Source organism: Scyliorhinus torazame, chromosome 13, assembly GCF_047496885.1.
Source record: "Scyliorhinus torazame isolate Kashiwa2021f chromosome 13, sScyTor2.1, whole genome shotgun sequence".
In the NCBI taxonomy this organism is placed as follows: Eukaryota; Metazoa; Chordata; class Chondrichthyes; order Carcharhiniformes; family Scyliorhinidae; genus Scyliorhinus; species Scyliorhinus torazame.
The window spans coordinates 58114292-58129389 of record NC_092719.1 but is presented as its reverse complement, the minus strand read 5'-3'; the positions used below and the strand labels follow the sequence as shown (position 1 = coordinate 58129389).

The following is a 15098-nucleotide window of genomic DNA, read 5'->3' as shown; positions in this document are numbered from 1 at the left end:
AGATGGACCGCTACAACCGCCGGTGCGGAAGATTAGAGTGCCCTCACGGCACAGACCCGCTCGCGGATCGGTGGGCCCCGATCACGGGCCAGGCCACCGTGGGCGCACCTCCCGGGGCCATATCCCCCCACGCCCCCTCGAGAACCCTGGAGGCCGCCCGCGCTGCCAGGTCCCGCCGGTAAGGACCTACTCTAATTTACGCCGCCGGGACCGGCAAAAAAACGGGCGACCGCTCGGCCCATCGCGGGCCAGAGAATTGCCGGGGGAGGGGGCGGAGCGCTGCCAGTGGCCGCCGCGCGGCACGATTCCCGCCCTCGCCAAATCTCCAGCGCCGGAAAATTTGGCAGCCGGCGGGGGCGGGATCCACGCCGACGACCCCCGGCGGTTCTCCGACCCGGTGGGGGGGTCAGAGAATCCCGCCCATGGTGTGGAGGTTAATGCACATTGCTAAATAATCCATTAATTTACATAATCTTTCAATCTATACTTTCCTGTTTTGCTAAATGCTATACTAAGGGAACACCACCACATGGACGTTCCCCCCTGCCCCCCCTCCCCAACTCGCTCACTCTCTTGACTTGGAAATATATCACCATTCCTTCACTGTCGCTGGGTGAAAGCACTGAAACCCCCCCACCCACCCAAAAGCACTGCGATGTACTACACCACAGGAACTGCAATAGTTCAACAAGGTAGATCACCACCAACCTCTCAAGGGGTATTGGAAATGGGCAATAAATGCTGAGGTAGCCAGCAATGCCTCCATCCGATAAATGAATTTAAAAAAGGATACCCTATATAATACACACACCATTCTAATTTGGAACTATAATCACTGTTCCTTCACTGTCACTCGGTCACAATTCTGTAACTGCTTCCCTAACAATAATGTGGGTGTACCCACATTCTATGGGCTGCAACGATTCAAGCAGGCAGCTCACCACCACCACCTCAATGGCAATTAAGGATGGGCGGTAAATGCTGATCTCATCCTGTGAATGAACTAAAATATAACGGGGCACAATTTCCTAAGCAGCTTAACAATCAGAGAAACAAACATGTGCAAAAACAAACAATTGGAAAGGAAAATGTTTGTGTAAAGATGAAAGCCATATCTCGTGACCTGCTCAATGACAAACTACATGAAGTTAGAGAGCCCTTGTAGAGAAAGACCTGGTGTGAGGTATAAACACCACTGTCTCTTACCAGGTGTGTAGCTGGTGGTAGATGTGGTTGTAGTCGGTATCTCTGGTGGTGGTGTTGTTTCTATAGAGCAGACAAAAAATTTCAACCTTTACACTGCACCCTGAGACCAGGCAGTATCAGATTTAAACATCTCCTTTCATTTGCATGAAGCCAAACACAAATATTGCAAAAATGAATATATTCTCGTCCATTTAATTCTGCACAATACAATTATTTTAGTGAAGGGACAATACAACTATTTAATAGCCATTACCTTGAGTCTTACCTTTCTGCAACAAAAGAATTGCTAGAATTATCCTGTGGATTTAACGGAGTGCCTGCAAATATTAATTTTCAGTAGCCAGTGGCAACTTTTCACAATAGGCACGTGCACACTAAACCGACTTATCCAGATAAATAATGGGTCTGAACACACTGAAGCAATTGACAATTATACAAAAGGAACACCTTCCTGTGCCCTGCAGCGCAGTTTAGACAAGAGAATGCAGAGTGAGCGGTAGATCCTCACATCCACCCTATCCAGTCACTTGCAGTGTGGCTGTTGCCAGTCACAGGTAATAGAGATTAAATTGCTGGTCAGGGCTATTTGTTATTCAGATGTGTGCACAGAAGATTGGTTTATAATGCAGAAGACCCCTATGCAAGTCTGGAAAGGGGTAAATAAATAACAGGTGTTCTAAATTTGTTATTTCCATCCAGATTTGTGAGATCCTTTACACATCTTAGTTACACAATATAGCCACAATGATGTAACAAATGTCAGGTGAACACAACATATGACAGCATGACTGATCTAGCATTCTTTTACAGACTCTTATTCGACTCACCGCGTGGAATTTTAAACACTCACCTGTGGTGAGTTTGGTGGGGCCCCACTGCCTTCCCAGCTCTACCTCGATTAAATCTATGGTAGGAAGTGTTGTGGACAGCCTTCCTGCCACACTGCCATTTAAGGCCCTCATGTGGGAAATTAATGTCCATTTAAGGGCCTCATCCGACCAGCGTCGATGTTCGCCCAGCTCGAAATCCAAACCTTGTTGGGGTTGCTTACGGACAAGTGGAAGGGTGTGGGTCTCTCTTTTAAAAGCACTCAGTGCCTAATTGTGGGATCATGCATTGGAAAGGGTGGGTGGTTCAAGGGAGTGCATACTGAGGGTCACCCGCCTTGCCCTTGCTGCCGACAACTATCCCAACACCCTGCCAGCTCTGTGAAACCCTCCCACCAACCTTTGGCCTGGGTTCCGCGGCGACCCTGGTACTTGAGTGGGTGCATTATTGCCAGCAACACCACCTCTCTGGTGGCCCTGCTGATTACCCTCTAATTGGCTGGCAGGTCTCAGCATATGGGACTTTTCTTTTCCAAAGTTTAAGGCAGTGATGTTTAGCTGCCTACAAGAGGAAGGAGCAGTGGTGGAGGGACATTTAATTCTACAAAACAATCAGCTGACCAGCAGTTGCCACAATACATTTTCCAGGGAGAGTTCCACATTATATCTGCCCGTGTACCTGAGCTCTGAACAGTGGGGAAGGGTTCAAGAGGCTTTTGATCTTTAAAATGACAAGTGGAATTTAATATAAGCAACTGGTTTCTCATCTGTCAGCTAGAAAGCCAACAAGAATTCCACTTTATAGCAAGATCCGCTGCACTGGGCAGAAGCAAGTGTTCCCTAGAATCAAAGGTGAAAGGCCTACCTGTCAAGAGCTGCCAGCCAATCATGGTTAACCAGATCTCGTGAGATATCGCGGGGCAGGACCCAGTCTCGCATGGTTAAGCGGGTTTAACATCCCAGTTAACCATCCTGATGCTGCATCTAACCAGCTCAAGGCTTCTATCGGCCTCCCGAAGGTGGCCCCAACTCAGCACCGTTTAGTACTGGTCCATAAATGTGGACCTGGTGGAACATCACCTACGGGGTCTCCCATGCCATTAGAGGTCCCTGCATGGTCAGGGACAGGGCAGGGTGGCACCCTGGCTCTCCCCTGGGCATGCAAGCACCTTGGTACTGCCAGGCTGGCACCTTGGCACTGCCACCTAGCACTGACAAGGTGCCTGGGTGACATTGCCGAGCTGGCAGGAGCACTGCCAGGTTTCCAGAGGTGGCAGTGCCAGGTGCCCAGGTGCCATGGTGGCACTCCCAAGGGTCAGGGTCTGAGGGGGGCCAAGCCATGAAAGGAGATGTGAGGGGGGTTTGAAGGGTGGGGTGGGTAAATGGTGGGAATAAAGGGGCTTCCGGTAATTTGGGGCCATGAAAGTTGGGGGTCCTGAGGGGGGGGGGCCATGTGAAGACCTAAAGGGGGAGCCCTCAAACACCCGATAGTGGGAGGCCTTCACTTGGCAGTTCATGGGGTAATGACCATGTGTTTGGGGTGTGACATTTCCCATGGGTGGGGGATGTGGGGTCCCAGAAGCCCTCTTCGACATCTGGGCATCCTTTTAATATGGTTGCCCGATCTCAGAGGAGCCGGTATGGCCAGTGAATTCAGCTTCCCAGCGATGTAAAAAATTCTAAATGTGGGCTAGCCCAGGGAGAAACTCCCCAGCACCCATAAAAGTGACTAAGTCGGGTTATGTAGTGGTGGAGAACACGCCGGCAAAGCCGGAGAGAAACTCCCAGCCAAATCCGCCTTAAATGACTCTTAGAAACTCTTCTGTTAAATCACACCCATTATTAAGGAAGCTATAGCAGGGCACTTGGATCAATTAAAATGATCAGGCAGAGTCAACATGGTTTTGTGAAAGGGAAATCATAGGTTTAACCAACTATTTGCCATTCTTTGAGAAAGTAACAAGTTACATGGATAAAGGGGAACTAGTAGATGTACTGAACGAAGATTTCCAGAAGGTATTTGATAAAGTGTCATATCAAAGGTTAGTGCAGAAAGCAAATGCTCATGGTGTAAGGCATAACATTTTGGCATAAAATGCCTGGCTAACAGGAAGCAGAAAGTAGGTATAAAGGGATGCTTTTCAGGTTGGCAAGATGTAACGGGTGGTGTGCCACAGGAATCAGTGCTGGAACCTCATCTGTTTACAATTTATATAAATGATTTGGATGAAGGGATTGAAGGGATGGTTGCCAAATTTGCTGATAATACAAAGATGGGTAAGAAAGGAAGCTGTGAACATGACATAAGGAGGCTACAAATGGACATAAATAAGTGAAATGAGTGGGCAAAGATCTGACAAATGGAGCACAATGTGGGAAAATGGGAATTTGTCCATTTTGGCAGAAAGAATAAAAGAGAGATACATAATCTAAATGGTGAGAGATTGTAAAGCTATGAGATGCAGAGAGATCTGGTTGTCCTCGTGTATGAATCACAAAAGGCTAGTATGCAAGTACAGCAAATAATTAGGAAAGCTAATAGGATGTTATCATTCATTATGAGGGGAATTGAATATAAAAGTAGTGCAGTTATGCTTCAGTTGTACAGGCACGAGTGAGACCAAACATAATAATCTTTATTAGTGTCATAAGTAGGCTTACATTAGCACCCCGATGAAGTTACTGTGAAAATCCCCCAGTCGCCACACTCTGGCTCCTGTTCAGGTACATTGGAGGGAGAATTCAGAATGCCCAAATTTGCTAACAAGCACGTCTTTCAAGACTTGTGCAAGAAAACTGGAGCGCCCATAGGGAACCCATGCAGACACAGGGAGAACGTACAGACTCTTGGATCACTGTGTGCAGTATAAGGAAGGATGTAAATGTATTGAAAGCAGTTCAGAGAAGGTTTACCAGACTAACACCTCAAATGGAGGTGTGAGTATGAGGAAAGGTTAGACATGTTAGGCTTGTATTCACAGGCGTTTAGCGAAGAGGTGACTTGATTGAAACATATAAGGTCCTGTGGGGTCTTAACAGGGGGGATATGGAGGGGATGTTTCCTCTTGTGAAAGAATCTAGAACTAGGGAGTCAGTTTCAGAGATCATCTATTTAAGACAAAGATGAGACAAGATATTCCCTCTCAGAGGGATGTGAATCTTAGGAACTCTCTTCCTGAAATGGTGGCAGAAGCAGAATCTTTTAACATTTTTAAGTCAGAGGGGGAAAGATTCTTTGTAAGCAAGTGACTGAAAGGTTATCAGGGGTAGGCAGGATGCAGATATGAGGTTACAATGAGATCAGTGTCATGCGAGTATCCGTTTAAGAAAGGTTTAGTCTCTTATCACGTGACTTGTAGCACATTGCACTGTGGCTGTGAGGTGAGACGATGTTTCAGTTTGACTGTTTTGGACAACGGGAGGGGAAGAAATGTTTTGACCTGTCTTTCGATGTTTTCATTTTAAAAGCTGTTCCAGTTAAAAAAAACATTTGGCTGTGGCCAACTGCTTTGGTAACTGTAAAGACATAGTTTGCTTTCCGGAAAGAGTTCCGTTCTGCTGGTTGAGACTGGATCAGAATCTCAGGGAATGGACAAGTCCCATTCAAGTGAGAATGCAGTGTGCTGGGCCACACCCTTGAAAAGGGGTTTGGTTTATTGGATTGTGTTATTGAATTAAGGGTGATTTCAGGAAGAGAGTTCCTAAGATTCACATCCCTCTGAGAGGGAATATCTTGTCCCATCTTTGTCTGAAATAGATTATCTCTGAAACTGACTCCCTAGTTCTAGATTCTTTCACAAGAGGAATTAAGAGTTAAGGGTGAATTAATTAAGTGTTATATATATAGATTACTGTAGCTGTTTGGTGTCCTTATGTTTGTAATTGATAAAAATTCTTGCTGTGTTTATAGATATATATGTGTTAACTACATTCGTAGAATAAATTTTGTTTTGATTATATTGTCTAGGAAGTCTGATGAATCACACCTGCAGGGAAGGCTTTCGTGCTCATCCTAACCAAATTCAACATAAAAGTTATAGGTCAGGTTTGGATTGGATTTGTTTATTGTCACGTGTACCGAGGTACAGTGAAAAGTATTTTTCTGCGAGCATCTCAAACAGATCATTAAGTACATGAAAATAAAAGAAAAGAAAAAGAAAATACATAATAGGGCAACACAAGGTACACAATGTAAATACATGTGAACTTCATAATACACTTTGGAGTTTCTAAGCCCCGGCTCATAACATCAGTTATAATCTTATTAAATGACAGAGAAGGCTTGAGCCTGAAAGGCCTTCTCCTGCTCCTTGTTCGTATGCTTGTTCATCTGTAACCCACGTTGTCATTGTGTTACAAATAAGCACGATAACTGAAATTCTGGGTGCGATTTAACTGAAATGAAACACAGTTCCGTGTCGAGCGCTTTTAGCCAGCACTCGCAGCGCGGAGATAGCCCCCATGATCTAACGGGACTCTGTTTCAGTTCATAACCTCAGTGGGGAACGCCCCACTGAGGCCGCACCTAGTCCCATTTCCTGCATTGATGAACTGCCGGACCTCGCCAACACCCAAATCACCAAACAGGGCGTCATTGAACCCCCCACACCCCACCTAATAAGGACAAAGCACCCCCAGGCCCGATCACCGGTGTGGGCAAAATGCCACCTGTTATGTTATGCTGTTTGATTAACATAAGTTGCTGCTGAATATAGACAACGTTGAAAGACACTCCAATCCTTGAAGTAAGTTGAAAGGATTTATTCAGTAACAACTAGATAAATAAGTTCGACATTGCTGATCTAACTCTAGTAACTCAGTGATAATGACTAACTGTACAACTGGGATCTAGGCCACATGTGGTGACCCAGCCTGAGATCTAAACTATTCTGGTGCTAATCCTACAGTCCCTGCCAGGAGTGAGAGGGAGGGTCTAGTGTATGTCTGGTTTCATAATGAGTTGTGTAGTGCCCTCTAGTGGTCGTGCCACAGCCGGGTGTTCTGGTTAACTCCTTAGTTTCAAGTCTACATATCATTACATCACGCAGGCACCTTAGCACTGCGAACCAGGCACCCTGTCAGTGCCAGGCAGGCACCCAGGTGGCACTGCCAGTGTGCCAGTCTGGCAGTGGCAGGTTGCCCAGGTGGCATTGGGGATGCCAAAGTACCATCCTGCCCTTAGCCCAGCCAGCCGTGGGGCCCCTGATAGCCTGGACCCCCTCTATCCCCAGTGATATATCCTTGTTGAAGCCAAGGCAAAATACCAGGGATGGGACGTGGAATTTTAAATTCATTACAAAATAAATCAGTTGGCCTTAATATTCTGATGTACATTCTGATCTATGTCTGAAGTACAATTTCCGAGGAAAAACTGTCCCAGGAGTTACAACATAATGACTAAAAATCCAAACACATTCAAAGCAAATAATTTGGAAGGAAAACATGAGGTGCACAAAATAAAAGCCTTATCTTGTCGCCTAATCAGTTGCTAGATAACTTGGGAGTTTGAAAATAATCCACTTGTCAGGACAGGCACAGTGTAAGATATAACACCACTGTCACTTACCAGGTATGTAATTGGTCGGAGACAAAGTTGAGGTTTCCATCACAATCGGTGGAGTGGTTTCTATAGAGTAGGAAAAGATTCCAACCTGTTACACTGCACACTGAGGCTCTTTGACTCAAGTTAGAAATGGAGTTTTCTGCTGCATGTAACCAAGCATTGACGTTTCAGAACTCAAATGTGGACACTTCTACCTTAGGCTACTCAATAAAATAAAATCACTTCAGGGGGAGCTAATACAGCTGATGAAGTACCCAACATCTAGAACATCACCATCACCATGGGGGGCACGGTAGCACAGTGGTTAGCACAGTTGCTTCACAGCTCCAGGGTCCCAGATTCAATTCCTGGCTTGGGTCACTGTCTGTGTGTATCTGCACTTTCTCCCCGTGTCTGCGTGGGTTTCCTCCGGGTGCTCCGGTTTCCTCCCACAGTCCAAAGATGTGCAGGTTAGGTGGATTGGCCATGATAAATTACCTTAGTGTCTAAAAAAGATTGGGTGGGGTTACTGGGTTACGGGGATAGGACAGAGGTGTAGGCGTAGGTAGGGTGCTCTTTCCAAGGGCCGATGCAGACTCTCTGGGCCAAATGGCCTCCTTCTGCACTGTAAATTCTATGATTCTATGATTGCTGCAAGTTTGAGAGTTACTGGACTTGTCACCTCGATCTGATTATGATGTTAATGAAGTTCCAGTAAATGTTTGTCTCCAATGGACAATGGAAACGTTTTACATCGGACAGACCCATTTGACCTCACCTGCCCAGATAAACAGTGGTTCTTAAGATGTGTGGGCAGCAATCCTGGAAATGATGCAGACAAACTGGGGAGTCCAAAGAACAAAGAACAAAGAAAAGTACAGCGCAGGAACAGGCCCTTCGGCCCTCCAAGCCCGTGCCAACCATGCTGCCTGACTAAACTACAATCTTATACACTTCCTGGGTCCGTATCCATCTATTCCATTACTATTCATGTATTTGTCAAGATGCCCCTTAAATGTCACAATCGTCCCTGCTTCCACAACCTCCTCCCGCAGCGAGTTCCAGGCACCCACTACCCTCTGTGTAAAAAAACTTGCCTCGTACATCTAATCTAACCCTTGCCCCTCGCACCTTGAACCTATGCCCCCTAGTAATTGACCCCTCTACCCTGGGGAAAAGCCTCTGACTATCCACTCTGTCTATGCCCCTCATAATTTTGTATACCTCTATCAGGTCGCCCCTCAACCTCCTTCGTTCCAGTGAGAACAAACCGAGTTTATTCAATCGCTCCTCATAGCTTATGCCCTCCATTACCAGGCAACATTCTGGTAAATCTCTTCTGCACCCTCTCTAAAGCCTCCACATCCTTCTGGTAGTGTGGCGACCAGAATTGAACACTATACTCCAAGTGTGGCCTAACTAAGGTTCTATACAGCTGCAACATGACTTGCCAATTCTTATACTCAATGCCCCGGCCAATGAAGGCAAGCATGCCGTATGCCTTCTTGACTACCTTCTCCACCTGTGTTGCCCCTTTCAGTGACCTGTGGACCTAGATCTCTCTGACTTTCAATACTCTTGAGGGTTCTACCATTCACCGTATATTCCCTACCAGCATTAGACCTCACATTTGTCCGGATTAAACTCCATCTGCCATCTCGCCGCCCAAGTCTCCAAACAATCTAAATCCTGCTGTATCCTCTGACAGTCCTCCAAATCATTTATATATACTACAAACAGCAAAGGTCCCAGCACTGATCCCTGCGGAACACCACTAGTCACAGCCCTCCAATTAGAAAAGCATCCTTCCATTGCTACTCTCTGCCTTCTATGACCTAGCAAGTTCTGTATCCACCTTGCCAGCTCACTCCTGATCCTGTGGGACTTCACCTTTTGTACTAGTCTACCATGAGGGACCTTGTCAAAGGCCTTACTGAAGTCCATAAAGACAACATCCACTGCCCTACCTGAATCAATCATCTTTGTGACCTCCTCGAAAAACTCTATCAAGTTAGTGAGACATGACCTCCCCTTCACAAAACCATGCTGCCTCTCACTAATACGTCCATTTGCTTCCAAATGGGAGTAGATCCTGTCTCGAAGAATTCTCTTCAGTAATTTCCCTACCACTGACGTAAGGCTCACCGGCCTGTAGTTCCCTGGACTATCCTTGCTACCCTTCTTAAACAGAGAAATAACATTGGCTATTCTTCAGTCCTCTGGGACATCACCTGAAGACAGTGGGGATCCAAAGATTTCTGTCAAGGTCTCAGCAATCTCCTCTCTAGCCTCCTTCAGTATACTGGGGTAGATCCCATCAGGCCCTGGGGACTTATCTACCTTAATACTTTTCAAGACGCCCAACACCTTGTCTTTGTGGATCTCAATGTGACCCAGGCTATCTACACACTCTTCTCCAGACTCAACAGCTACCAATTCCTTCTCTTTGGTGAATACTGATGCAAAGTATTCATTTAGTACCTCGCCCATTTCCTCTGGCTCCACACATAGATTCCCTTGCCTATCCTTCAGTGGGCCAACCCTTTCCCTGGCGACCCTCTTGCTTTTTATGTACGTGTAAAAAGCCTTGGGATTTTCCTTAACCTTATTTGCCAATCACTTTTCGTGACCCCCTTCTAGCCCTCCTGACTCCTTGCTTAAGTTCCTTCCTACTTTCCTTATATTCCACACAGGCTTTGTCTGTTCCCAGCCTTTTAGCCCTGACAAATGCCTCCTTTTTCTTTTTGACGAGGCCTACAAAATATCTCTCGTTATCCAAGGTTCCCGAAAATTGCTGTATTTATCCTTCTTCCTCACAGGAACATGCCGGTCCTGAATTCCTTTCAACTGACACTTGAAAGCCTCCCACATGTCAGGTGTTGATTTACCCTCAAACATCCGCCCCCAATCTAGGTTCTTCAGTTCCCGCCTAATATTGTTATAATTAGCCTTCCCCCAATTTAGCACATTCACCTTTAGCACATTTATCCTTGTCCACCAACACTTTAAAACTTATTGAATTGTGGTCACTGTTCCCAAAATGCTCCCCTACTGAAGCTTCTACCACCTGGCCGGGCTCATTCCCCAATACCAGGTCCATTACCGCCCCTTCCCTAGTTTGACTGTCTACATACTGTTTTAAGAAGCCCTCCTGGATGCTCCTTACAAACTCTGCCCCGTCTAAGCCCCTGGCACTAAGTGAGTCCCAGTCAATATTGGGGACGTTGAAGTCTCCCATCACCACAACCCTGTTGTTTTTACTCTTTTCCAAAATCTGTCTACCTATCTGCTCCTCTATCTCCCGCTGGCTGTTGGGAGGCCTGTAGTAAACCCCCAACATTGTGACTGCACCCTTCTTATTCCTGATCTCTACCCATATAGCCTCACTGCCTCTGAGGTGTCCTCCCGTAGTACAGCTGTGATATTCTCTCTAACCAGTAGCGCAACTCCGCCACCCCTTTTACATCCCCCTCTATCCCGCCTGAAACATCTAAATCCTGGAACGTTTAGCTGCCAATCCTGCCCTTCCCTCAACCAGGTCTCTGTAATGGCAACAACATCATAGTTCCAAGTACTAATCCAAGCTCTAAATTCATCTGCCTTACCCGTAATACTTCTTGCATTAAAACATATGCACTTCAGGCCACAAGACCCGCTGTGTTCAGCAACTTCACCCTGTCTGCTCTGCCTCAGAGCCATACTGTCCCTATTCCCTAGTTCTCCCTCAATGCTCTCACCTTCTGACCTATTGCTCCCGTGCCCACCCCCCTGCCATACTAGTGTACTTTATGTGGAAATGGTGGTGTGGCGATAGTGTCGCTGGATTAGTAATCCAGGGACACGGGATAATGTGCTCAGAGAATGGGTTCAAATTCTACCACAGCAGCTGACGGAATTTAAATTTAATTCATAAAATCTGGAATTTGAAAGCTACGCTCAATAATCGTGGCCATGCCAGCTATCATCAATTCTTGAGAAAACGCATCTAGTTCACAAATGTCCTTTAGGGAAGGAAATTCCTTACCCGGGAAAGCCCTTACCCAGGCTGGCCTACATACAACTCCAGATGCGTAGCACTGTGGGTGACTCTCAACTAATCTTTTATATGGTCAAGCAAGCCACTCAGCTCAAAGGCACTTTGGGGTGGGGACAAAATGCTGGTCTTGACTGCGATGCCTACATCCCAAAAAATTAATAATAACACTCCTCCCTAGATCCTCCAGTGCTACCTGTTCAGAATCAGGGGCAGCACGGTAGCACAGTGGATAGCACTGTGGCTTCACAACGCCAGGGTCCCAGGTTCGATTCCCCGCTGGGTCACTGTCTGTGCGGAATCTGCACGTTCTCTCCGTGTCTGCGTGGGTTTCCTCCGGGTGCGCCGGTTTCCTCCCACAGTCCAAAGATGTGCAGGTTTGGTGGATTGGACATGTTAAATTGCCCTTACTGTCCAAAAAGGTTAGGAGGGGTTATTGGGTTACGGAGATAGGGTGGAAGTGAGGGCTTAAGTGGGTCGGTGCAGACTCGATGGGCCGAATGGCCTCCTTCTGCACTGTATGTTCTATATTCTATATTCTAATTAAGGTCAGTGGGATTTCCTATTGGTTAAATATCCATGCTGGGAAACTATACCACCATATTCAGACACATGCATTACTGCTGTTTCTAATTAGTGACAAAGAGAAAATTGATCGCCATGTTGCCCTTTGCTGGGATTAAGATTTAAATAATAAGTGAAACCATTAGGCAAAGAATTCAGGAGTACATGAATCATCTTATCACTATAATCCTCACAAATTGAGAAATAAGGCCATTTACTTTATATGCATTAATGGTTTGTTTGAAATAGCAGACTGAAGAATATATTACCAATCTATGGGACCTTTGCCGCATTAACTCAGTCATTTCTAAGCTTGGTGTTAATTATTACTAGAAATAGAATTTTCACTGTAACAGCACAGATTTGTTCAAAGTGCGTTTGTTCTCAAAGACATATCCTTTACACCTGAATATCATATTTACCAGGAATCGTGGTTGTAGAGGTGGTTTCGGGCAGACGGGTTGTTGTCCATTCTGATATTGTTTGCGACTCACAGCAAACTCGAATTCTGTAGTCATAGCAAAACTTCCTTTCCTGTGAAGCACTTTGATTGAATGTACAGACAAGTCCTGTGTCTTTGTCACAGGTCACATTGTCTGTTGATTCACTTACTGGCCATTCAGGGTGATCAGCAAATTGGCATTGAATTTTATTAACTGTGTCAGAATAGGAAGGACACAGTTCGTCGCTGAGTAGATCCAATAATTCAGAATCCCCCGGGCTGATCTCAGAAGGTGCCTCATCATTAAACCAAGGAGACCATTCACCGTTACATTCCTCCTCTGCAAAATAAGAAGTCTGGGCTTAATGAATCTGACTTTCAACAAGTTAATTAACATCAAATACAAAGCCTAAAATGGCAGAACAACTTTTCCCAATTTGATGCTATACCATTTTGATGTGGGATGCACCATCGCATCTTAGTTACACAATGGTGCAAAGGATATCAAATCAACACAACATTTGACTACATGACTGTCCTATCGTCAGGTTGCTTTATCGTACGTGTATCCCAATAGCAATAGAAAGATCAAGCTGGTGATTTTCAGCTGCCAACAATGCTCGGGTTCAAGGAATGCAAAATTTAAAGTTTAGGCTTCATTATTTTGCCTTTAATCAAGTTAATTAACAAGAAATACAAAGATTAAAATGGCAAAACAATTTTCCCAATTTGATCTTACTTCCTTTATCCTCGAATCCCTACAGTGAGGAAGGAGGTCATTAAGCCCTTTGAGTCTGCACCAACCCTCTGAAAGAGTACTCTACCTCGGCCCACTCCCCCACCCTATCCCCGTAACCCCACCAAAATTCTGGACACTAAGGGGCAATTCAGCGTGGCCAATCCACCTAACCTGCACAGCTTCAGATCGTGGGAGGAAACCGGAACACTTGGGTGAAATCCACGCAGACTCAGGGAGAATGTACAGACTCCACACAGACAGTCACCCAAGGTCGGAACTGAACGCAGGCCTCTGGCGCTGTGAAGCAGCAGTGCTAACCACAGTACCACCGTGCCGCCCGTAGGCGGGTGAGATGTCTCATCACAATTTCACCAAACAATTTCATTGCAACGCAGCAAACAAAAATTAAGTCAACACAAGATTGACGACATGACTGTCAGGCTGCTTTGCCACACACAAATTTCATTCCTTTCAAAGATGAAGGGAGTAATTTTCAGCTGCAGATGAGCTGGTGGTGAAATGAAGTTCTAAAAAGAAAGTTCAACCAGGAGGCTGACTGTGGTAAACCACTGTTACACCTTTATTAGGTGATGTAAGGTAGGACCTGTACTACAGGTTCGCCGGTAGTCCCTGCCTACTGGCTCCGCCCAGTAGGCAGAGTATAAAAATGCGTGTCCTCCATTCAGCAGCCATTTCGCCAGCTGCTGTGGGAGGCCACACATCTTAGAGCAATAAAGCCTCAGTTATATCCAACTCTAGTCTTTGTTCAATTGAACGTGCATCACTGACTGATTTTCTGGTGACACTTGTATCTGGGCTTGGGAAGAGAAGCCACAATTCAACAGGGCTTTGCAGCTAAACCTGTATGATTGAGAGAGTTATCGGCTTCATGACTTACACTCATTTCTTGATGTGGTTTTGCAACCACAAGGGCTGTTTAGCTCAGGGCTAAGTCGCTAGCTTTGAAAGCAGACCATGGCAGGCCAGCAGCACGGTTCAATTCCAGTACCAGCCTCCCCGAATAGGCGCCAGAATGTGGTGACTAGGGGCTTTTCACAGTAACTTCATTGAAGCCTACTTGTGACAATAAGCAATTTTCATTTCATTTCAATCTCAGTGGTGGCAATGGGTCACAAATATATTTGATAACTGAAAATCGGTTATTTACTCATATTTATTTATAATACTCCCTTCTCCCTTGGAGATTAGGTTGCTGGCGTTAATATTTGGGGAATATGGATGTGGAGGTTGATGCTGATTGTGAAATATTCTGTCCATTCTCATACGCTTTTAATATGTATTCCTATTCCGCTAAACACTTACAAGGAGCGCAGGTTCAACAAAACTTTGTGAGGAGCACAGGTTCCTCAGCAATGTCCAAAACACTTTACGAGGAGTGTAGGTTCCTCAGCAATGTCCAAAACACTTTACAAGGAGCGCAGGTTCCTCAGCAATGTCCTAAACACTTTACAAGGAGCGCAGGTTCCTCAGCAATGTCCTAAACACTTTACATGGAGCGCAGGTTCCTCAGCAATGTCCTAAACACTTTACGAGGTGTGCAGGTTCCTCAGCAATGTCCTAAACACTTTACGAGGTGTGCAGGTTCCTCAGCAATATCCTAAACACTTTACGAGGTGTGCAGGTTCCTCAGCAATGTCCTAAACATTTTAAAAGGTGCGCAGGTTCATCAGCAACGGCCTGAATGTTGCAACTTAATGAAATGCAATATGAACATGTGCAAAACA

General features: G+C 45.7%; 1 protein-coding gene across 50 annotated transcripts in view; it reads right to left on the bottom strand.

Moving 5' to 3' along the window:
* The window catches only part of LOC140388045 (mucin-5AC-like), a 206081-nt gene that overhangs the window by 65575 nt on the left and 125408 nt on the right, over positions 1-15098 (bottom strand). For all 50 annotated transcript variants that reach the window (XM_072471585.1, XM_072471595.1, XM_072471594.1 and 47 more), the window contains 3 exons: positions 12595-12954; positions 7600-7659; positions 1207-1266 (listed from right to left, as the gene is read on the bottom strand). In XM_072471585.1, the coding sequence (XP_072327686.1) occupies positions 1207-1266; positions 7600-7659; positions 12595-12954 (480 nt within the window). The remainder of the gene's footprint in view (positions 1-1206; positions 1267-7599; positions 7660-12594; positions 12955-15098) is intronic.